General features: G+C 32.4%; 1 protein-coding gene across 1 annotated transcript; it reads left to right on the top strand.

The window, feature by feature from the left end:
* The first annotated feature begins 433 nt into the window (after positions 1 to 433).
* On the top strand, positions 434 to 8,365 carry LOC135151469 (heat shock factor protein HSF8-like). The gene is made up of 2 exons (XM_064089925.1): positions 434 to 697; positions 6,803 to 8,365. Exons 1-2 carry the CDS (start codon positions 434 to 436, stop codon positions 8,018 to 8,020), a joined length of 1,482 nt encoding a protein of 493 aa, XP_063945995.1. The 3' UTR covers positions 8,021 to 8,365.
* The last annotated feature ends 1,551 nt before the right edge of the window (positions 8,366 to 9,916 follow it).

The following is a 9,916-nucleotide window of genomic DNA, read 5'->3' as shown; positions in this document are numbered from 1 at the left end:
AGGCCCATCTCGGGGTCCATCCCCGATCCCAAAACCCGTATCATTCTACTAAATCGCATTGGTTTCTATTTAGTTTCTATTCAAGTATTTTCTATTGGAGTAGGACTCTATATATATATATATATGTATGTATATATATATATATATATATATATATATATATATAATATTTATATTCAAAACCTTCATACAATTTAGTTTGATTCATCTTGTGGGGAGTCATAATATTTGTAAAGTTTTAAAATCATGCTTTCGCCTCGTCATCAGCAAAAACGGGCCTTTTCCTAGCCCATTCTCCGTATTTACAATATATATTTTGACTCTAAACTCAGGGTTATAAAATCTAGTCTCCAATACCTATCATTTCAATTCTCACTTAAATTCTAGTCAAATAGACCATCCTTAAATTTTGAAAAGCTTATACTTTCTTCATATGGCGACTGAAGGTAAAATTGATCTGTCCAACAATGGTGATTCAATTGTAGTTCCATCTTCATTGTTAAAAAAGAAAGTGAACCCTTTTATTAAGAAATTATATGATATGGTTGATGATTCTACCACCGATAGAGTTATATGTTGGGGCCCAATGAATAATAGCTTCGTTGTGAAGGATCCAGAGGAATTCGAAAGAGACATTTTGCCAAAGTGCTTCAAGCACAATAAAATTACAAGCTTCATCCGCCAGTTGAATTTTTATGTACGTCATTTCTTTTTCTATATTCTCTACATTTCTTTTGATTGTTCCTTATTCGAGCGTTTTTCTGTGTGTGTGTGAGTATATTTATTTGATGTTTAATCTTTTTGACCGGGGTAAATAGTTTTAATAATATTCATGAAAATTGATTAACAATTTAACAAAAGATACATGAACTTTGGACATTTGGAGTTGTTTGTTTATGTTCTTGACTACATATCAATTTAGGTTGCTTTTTGATTAATTTCTTTCTTACTATTGTCATTACAGCCTTAAACGGGCTAAATTAGTTATATTTTTCTTATCTATTTTATGTCATCTAAGAACTTGCTAATTAAATGTTGAGATATAGAGTGTGTATGCAATCTAGATTTTAATGGATTAATGATAATATATGAATTTTAATGGATTGTTAGTGCTTTTGGTTTCATGTGAAGTCTAGCAAATTCTCAATACAATATCATTCAGTTGATGTAGAATTATTAGAATTTAGGCATAAAATTTAAAAATCTCTCCTAATTGAATACCACCAGATTTGTAAGTATAATTTAAAATCATGATTGAATATCATCAGATTTTTAGGATAATTTAAAATCTTAATTGAATATCTAAAGATTCTTATACATACTTAAAATTTTGAATCAAATATACGTGGATTTCAAGAATGAAAGAATATATTATCTTATCTAAAGAATACTTTTGATTTAATTCCATATACCTTTTCCTTTATTTAAAAAGGTGTGAAATGAAAAGGAAAAAGCCACTCCCTTTGTTTTTAATATATGACGTTTGACTTTTTGGCACATATTTTTTAGTACTTTGACTGGGTAGTTAAAAGTATTATTTTTATAATCTTCTTTTTCTGAAAAAAAATATGTAATCAAAATTTTAATTCACAAAAAAAATCAATTAAAAATAATAATTTTTACTATCCGGTCACCCCACCTAAAAGTCCGTGCCAAAGTCAAAAGGGTCGTATAAAAAATATAGAGGTAGTAACAAATAGATAAGTAAATGATCCACACATGTTAGAAATTACCTCATACAGTCATGTTAATTAATAACCCGAAAAATGCAATTTTCTTATATAATAGAATATGTCTTAAGCTAAGACTTATTTGAATAATACTTAAAATGTTATAATACTTTTATATGTATTTGCCTCTCCAATATGTGCTATATATAGAGTTAATTTTGATACAAAAAATATTTGCCAATTTCAGTATTCACATAATTCCATTTGTTGCAGCTAATAGCTACCTTGTTGTTTTAACTATAGTCTTTAATTTATTTTTTCTTTTGACTTGAGTCTTGTTTTTATTGTGTCCAAAATATGCATCACACGCACCTATGCCTAGCTTCTTATCAGAAGGAAAATAAAAATTCAAATTTTTAGTTTATATTTATTCAATATTCTATTTAGTTCAGTAGAGAAAATCAAATAAATAGATCAAGGGATTATCCAAAAGTGTGACATAAACCGGTACATTACCTAAAAAGAGAGATTTCATCAATTATTGAGAGAAATGTAGGGGCTTGTTCAAACCATAAGCATTTTTCAACATTATACACCAAAATTAGCCATAGATCATTTTAGATCATGTTTGGTTGGCATTGTTGTTGCAAGCATAAAATTATGGCTCAATCGAACTCGAGTCCAAGTTATTTAGTCAAATTCGAGCCTAAAATTGACTCGACTGGGCTCGTTTATGCCCTAGTGAATTTTCAAGCATTTATTCAAGCAAGTTATCTTTGTTATTGTTTTGTTCATATATATATTGTTTCTCAAAGATGTCCTATCAACAAAGTTAACAAAATTCGGCACAACTCCGTGTGATTTTGAGTGTAAAAGTAGCAACCAAGAACTTGAATTTAGTCCCTGTTTCTTATTTGCTAGATTATCTCATCAACAGTTTCGTCTATAATCTTTTACATCCCTGTGCTGCAAAATGGCTTTTCACTCGAGAATAAGGCGTGATCCACAAAAATAAATGCATGTCTTACATATTGTGTAGTTAAATGATGTTGATATTTGCTACTAATCAAATATGATCAGTTTTCACCTTAGTATTTCTAATCTATTTCGTGTTATTTGAACAACCTGCAGGGATTTAAGAGGGCTGATCCTCACTTGTTGGAGTTCACAAATGAGGGTTTCGTAAAAGGCCAAAGGCATTTGCTCAGTAGCATTGAACGTCGTGAATCTAATCATAGGCGAAACCAACAGCCACATCATGCACATAAAGAGAGCTCAACAGTTGAGACATCTGCTGAAGGTGGTAAACCTGTCGTGGAGGAAGATATTGAAGGTCTCGATAGAGACTTTAATAATGTCCTCAAGCAGGAGGTTGTTGTGTTGAACAAGAAGGCGCATACAACTGTTACACAGTTGGAATCTATAACACAACGCCTTACTGGAATCGAGCAAAGAGACCAAGGAATTATGTCCTTCCTAAAGGCTGTGAACCCTGACTATGAACCTGGTATTGACAGTTTCTCCCCTGGTTCAGATTTAATCTGGGGCAGCTCTTCGATGAGAGGATAAAATCGATGGATCCTGAGGACTCCACCCCAGAAGCTGCAGTACCAATAGATATCTGATGTGCACCTCATCTTTGTTTGGAACCTTTTCTTTAAAACATCTGTACTATGAAATTAATTTTGGTTCTAAGATCCACATTTAGGGTGGACTATCACAGATACATTCGAATGTCCTTTTAAGAATGATTATTTTTGTCAATTTGAATCAAAATCTGGTTATGTTGACATTCTTTTAAAGCAAACATAGCATGTTAGCATAGTCATTCTAATTATCTAATCTAAGTGTTTTTTAAAACAGAAAATGGTAGTTGTCATAATACTTTTTCCAAATGATAATAGTATCACCTATATAATATATTATATGATGGATCGTATACATACACGTCCACAAATTAAAATACGTTTTATATAGTTTCACGTCGTTAATTGGGATAATTTTAGATTCTCTAGCATTCTCAAACTGAACGATTACTTTCATGTTTAATAATGAGTTTTTACCTGAAACTCTCCTCATTTCTTATATAATAGTAAGTTTTATTGTACGTGACGTTGTATACTAAAAATTTGTGAATTATTTTTTCTTACATAATTATGCAAATAAACTAGTTTAAACAAGAAATAGGTTAATCTAACACAGATGGAGAACCTATAATTATTGTTACATATTGTGTTTACAAATCTAAATAAAAGGAAAGGAGTACATCTACGAATAAATACTCTATATGTTTTTCCCATTTGTTTATAACTGAGTTGAGCACAGAGATGAAGAAACACGTATAAAATAGTAAAAAGAAAAGAAAAAGTGAATAAAGTGATAAGGTCTATCGATATTTAGTTGATAAATTTTAAAGAGTGAGTGAGAATTTTTATATTATTAAAATTTATCACATGTTGAAAAGTTTCGAAATATAAATAATTGAATGATACATTCATTAAAAAAACTTAAACAATTAGTAGGAGTGGGCGAGTAAATAACATATAGAGTATTTTACATGTTGATGGCCGGACTTTATAATGAGTTTCAATTTCATGGCCAGACATTCTGATTTTCAATTTAATGGTCAAACTTCAGTTTCGTGTTTAAAAAATAAGGACCGACTTCCAGACTTCCAATATAATGGCCAGACTTAAGTTCTGAGTTTCAATTTTGTGGCCAGACTTTCAGATTATTTTGATTTTTGTAATGTAGATTTGATTTCGATATTGTCAATATTAAGGAAGCCATCGTTTTGAAACGCGAAATTGAAGTGCGGCCATTAAATTGGAAATCTGAAAGTCTGGCCACAAACTTGAAACTCGGTATAAAGTCTGGCGAGCGACCTGCAATTTAATCTAACATATATAAATTGATTACTTGCGATTGAGAGCAAGACAGACATTAATAATTATGTGCTCAAGCTGGAGGTCGCCGAGACATTAATAATGTGCTCAAGCAGGAGGTCGCCGAGTTGAACAAGAAGGCTTAGACAACTGATACACAATTAGAATCAATAATACAACGCCTTGATGGAAAGGAGCAAAGACACCAAGAAATGATGTCCTTCCTAAAGGCTGTGAACCCTATCTATACACCTGGTATTGACAGTTTCTCCCCTGGATCAAATTTAATCTGGGGCAGCTCTTCGGTCGCTGAGATACTAAAATCGATGGATCCTGAGGACTCCACACCAGCTGGTGCACTACCAATGGATATCTGATGTGCACCTCATCCTTGTTTGGAATCTTTTCTTAAAAACGTCTGTATACTCTGAAATTAATTTTGGTTTTGAGATCTACATTTAGGGTGGACCAACACAGATACATTTGACTGCCATTTTCAGAATGATTATTTTTGTCAATTTGAATTAAAATCTGGTTATCTTGGCAATGTTTTAAGGGTAAACATAGCATTTTTTCTAAAACGGAAGATGGTAGGTGTCATAATACTTTTTCCAAATGATAATAGTATCACCTATATAATATATTATATAATGGATCATATACAGACACATCCACAAATTAAAATACGTCATATATAGTTTCACGTTGCTTGAGATAATTTTGGATTCTTTAGAATTTTCAAATTGAACGATTACTCCTGACAAAAGAAATAAAACTGAAAGATTACTTTCCTGTTTAATAATGAGTTTTTACCTGAAAAACTCTCCTCATTTCTTATTTATGAGTAAGTTTTATTGTATGTGACGAAGTTGTATATTAAAAATTTATGAATTATTTTTTCTTACATAATTATGCAAATAAACTAGTTTAAACGGGGAATAGGTTAATTTAACACAAATGGAAAACCTATAATTATTGTTACAGATTGTGTTTACAAATCTAAATAAAAGGAAAGGAGCAAATCTGCGAATAAATACTCTATATGTTTCTCCCATTTATTTATAACTGAGTTGAGCGCAGAGAAGAAGAAACACTTACAAAAAAAAGTGAATGAAGTGTTGAGGTCTATTTATATTTAATTGATAAATTTTAAAGAGTGGGTGAATTTTTATAATACTAAAACTTATTACATGTGGAAAGTTTGGAAATATAAATAATTGAATGATACATTCATAAAAAATAAGCTTAAACAATTAGAAGGAGTGGGCGTGTAAATATTAGATAGAGTAAATTACATGTTGATGGGCAGACTTTATACCGGTTTTCAATTTCAGGGCCAGACTTTCATATTTCCAATTTAATGGTCAAACTTCAGTTCCTTTTAAAAATACGGACAGACTTCGAGATTTTCAATTTAATAGCCAGACTTAAGTTTTGAGTTTCAATTTTGTGGTCAGGCTTTCAGATTATTTTGAATCATGTAATGTAGATTTGATGTCGATATTGTCATATTGTCGATATTAATGGTAGCCATTGTTTTGAAACGCGAAACCGCAGTCTGGCCATTAAATTAGAAATCTGAAAGTCTGGCCACAAACTTGAAACTCGAAATAAGTCTGACCTTCGACCTCTAATTACCTCTAACATATATAAATTGATTACTTGCGATTGAGAGATTGAAATCATATTTTGGCATGAATTCAAAACTCACGGGGATGTAAAATGTTATTCGATAGAATATATATTTAATTATTTATATTTATTATTGATGTTTTTTCTTCCCATATTAGTTATACGTCATATTTAATTAAATATTTATTAGTTGAATTTTAATTAACTGGTAATAGAGGAAGAGAAAATTCCACGGAAATTTTTTACTTTAGAAATATATTTAATTTTGAATATCACTTGTATACTTCATTTAGCATTGAAATAATTTGTGATAAATTTATTAGATAATATAATACATTATATATGTATATATAGTCATCAAGAGGTTTGTCCTGCACTCTCGTCCTGCTACTAAATTCAAACTCTGGTTGTATGTTGTAACAAAAGCCTTAGGTTAAGTTTTTATCATGTTTTACTTCATTGTGCAGCTTAATTGCTTTCACTTAATACCAGATAGAACATAAGAAAATACTTGTTTAATATATAGTGTAACTAGATTATATTGAACATTTCTTAAATTCGATTTATTTACACATTATCATATCTAACTTATGTTGCGGTTATGTGAATAACCAGGGGTTCAGGAAGGTTGATCCTGACCGATGGGAGTTCGCAAATGAGGGTTTCTTAAGAGGCCAAAGGCATTTGCTAAAAAGCATTGTACGTCGTAAACCGGCTCATGCTCAAAATAAACAGCCTCAGCAGCCACATGGACAGAGCTCAACAGTTGGGGCGTGTGTTGAAGTTGGTAAATTTGGCCTTGAGGAAGAGGTTGAGAGGCTGAAGAGGGACAAGAATGTGCTTATGCAGGAGCTTGTCAGGTCGAGGCAGCAGCAGCAGACAACTGATACACATCTACAAACAATGGTACAACGCCTTCATGGAATGGAACAAAGGCAACAACAAATGATGTCATTCCTGTCAAAGGCTGTGAACAGCCCTGGATTTTTGGCACAGTTTGTACAGCAACAAAATGAGAGCAGCAGGCTCATAACTGAAGGCAAGAAAAAAAGAAGACTTAAACCAGATGTTGTTCCAGATGATCATCCAGTCACTCCTGCTGATGGGCAGATTGTCAAATACCAGCCTTTTATGAATGATGGTTCAACTGCAATGTTCAGTCGTATGATGTTGGATGCATCTCCTCAGTTGGAAACCTTGACAGGTAATACCAATAGTATTCACTTTGGTGATGTAACATCGTCATGCAAGGCATTAGATCATGGAAGGGCTCCCCTTTGTACGTCTGGAGGGACACCGACTTCAGGGATATCAGATTTGCCATTAGTGACAGGTGTTACAGCTGTTGGCCCTTCGGAAGAGATTCAGTCTTTACCGGTAGGTGTCACTTCTGATGCAGTGAAAATGACTCCATTTCCGGAGATAACCCCCCTAGTTGGTTCGCAGGAGTTGCCGGCCGTCAATCTTTCTCTGAAAAACATGCTTATGCATGAGCCTCGCTTACAAGTGGCTCGAGAAGCCAATGTTGATAACAGCATATTTCTGAATCCAACCTCATCAACTATGGATGAGAACATGTTCCTAGATATTGATAGTTTCAATTCTGATTCTGATGTCATGTGGGACAGCTCTTTGATTGATGAGATACTAAAATTAACTGATCCTTCAGGGGGGCAGTTTTCCCTATCGAGTCCATTAGCTACAAATGCCACACAGATCGAATCAACTCCACCAGCTGCATCACAACCCTCGGAAAATGGGGAATCAAAGCTTCAGATGCAAGATCTTACTGAACAGATGGAGCTTCTGTCATCAAATGCAAAAAAGGTCTGATTTATTTTGCCTAGAACTTAAATCGTACATGTGTGAATTATATGAGGCTACACCAATGATGATATGGCAGGGCCAGACTATACTAATGTGTACACTGTGGTCATTGCACTCACAAGAAAATAGTGGTATTAGCCAATTTAGTTTTAGAGTTTGGTGACAATTCTCGACCTCGGTTACTTTTTTTAAGCTGACACCAAGTACCATAAAGCTCATTAAAATTTGGGTTTTTTGGGTTGTATTGTACATTGTGTGAGTAACTGTTTTTGCCCTATGATTTCATGTTTCTGACATAAGAGTGAGAAAGCTTGCTATAATATTTGCCACAGAAAGGGCTGTTTTGCCGCTTCCAGGTTGAGGAACCAACCCCACTCTTATATAAGAAACCCCAGCCGGTTGAACTCCCGGTTGTCAAATGACCGGAAATAGCCTGTCAAAAGGCTCATGTAACCGGCCCAATAAGTCCTATAACACTCAAGAATACTAGGAAAATAAATTAAAAATAAAATTAAGAGGGGTGTATTAGATTGGGATTTCAAAGCATTTTTTTGCATTTATAATCTTGAGATATTCAATTGGGATTTTAAATTATGATACAAAATCTGATGGTATTCAATTGAGATTTTAAATTACGCTTTAAAATCTGATGGTATTCAATTGGGATTGTTTAAAATCCATTAAAATATGATGGTTTTTTTTGAATTTCATAAAATGATGAATTTTGTGGCATTCTTCCGTGCATTTTAAGTTTTTTGAAATTCCACCAAAATCAATATGATTTTGAAGCATTGTGCTTAAATCGTATCAACTTTGTGACATTTTATCAAGAATCCGCACAAAATCAAAATCACATACATTCCATTAAAATCCATAAACTAAAAACAATCAATTAAAATCTCAATCGAATACACCTCCGTAAGAGAATTTTCAAGAATTTTTTGAATATCTGTAAGGCGTGAAAGTCCAATTAGCCCATTAAGGACCCATATCTGGAATGTTCCTGGAAAACTATTGAAAGGCCTAACAAACGGGACCAATCACCAATATACTTATATAAAGGAGAAGCATGGGGCGTTTAGGTGGCGCCTCTCGGAGAGCTCTGTTCTATTTTTCTAATTTTCTAGAATTTTTGGATGAAAAAATATCAAAAATAAAAACTGTCCTTTTTAGTTTTGGATATATTCGAATAACATTTCAGAATTAGAAGAAAGTTTCAGAACTACCTTTTTCAAAATCAATATGCTTATATAAAGGAGAAGCATGGGGCGTTTAGGTGGCGTCTCTCATAGAGCTCTGTTCTATTTTTCTAATTTTCTGAAATTTTTGATTGAAAAAATATCAAAAATAAAAATTATCTTTTTTAGTTTCGGATATATTGGAAGAAAGTTTCAGAACTAACTTTTTCAAAATATCAAAATCACATCAGAATTTGAAACTATCATCATATTTTTGAAAAAGGTGTATATCAAAAACCAAAAGGATTTATGATATTTTCTAATTTTCTGGAATTTTTGGATGAAAAAATATCAAAATTAAAAAAATACATTTTTTAGTTTTGGATATATTGAAAGAAAGTTTCAAAACTACCTTTTCCAAAATATCAAAATCAAATCAAAATTTGAAACTATCTCATATTTTTGGAAAAAGTGTATATCAAAAACCAAAAGAATTTTTTATAAGCCGGTCTTTTTCTCAAATCAACCCTAAAATTTAACGCACACAATTTTTTTTAACTTATTTGTCTTCCCCATCTAATACAATAATGAGTTACACTATACTAGATGTTTTCAATGGCGAAAAGATGATTGGTTAACGAGAGTAAGAGTTTGTCGGATGTGAGAGTCGACAAATCGAAACACCGGAGAACAATATAGCTTGTATATGATATTAATGGATGAA

This window comes from Daucus carota, chromosome 3 (assembly GCF_001625215.2).
Source record: "Daucus carota subsp. sativus chromosome 3, DH1 v3.0, whole genome shotgun sequence".
NCBI lineage: Eukaryota > Viridiplantae > Streptophyta > Magnoliopsida > Apiales > Apiaceae > Daucus > Daucus carota.
The sequence above is the reverse complement of the archived record's forward strand: the minus strand, read 5'-3'. Positions and strand labels throughout refer to the sequence as shown.

Excerpts from the sequence above, each read along its gene's own strand:
- LOC135151469 (XM_064089925.1), top strand. The coding sequence starts at position 434 with ATGGCGACTGAAGGTAAAATTGATCTGTCCAACAATGGTGATTCAATT. Across the intron at positions 698-6,802 it reads TCCGCCAGTTGAATTTTTAT|GGGTTCAGGAAGGTTGATCC; the intron begins GTACGTCATTTC and ends GTGAATAACCAG.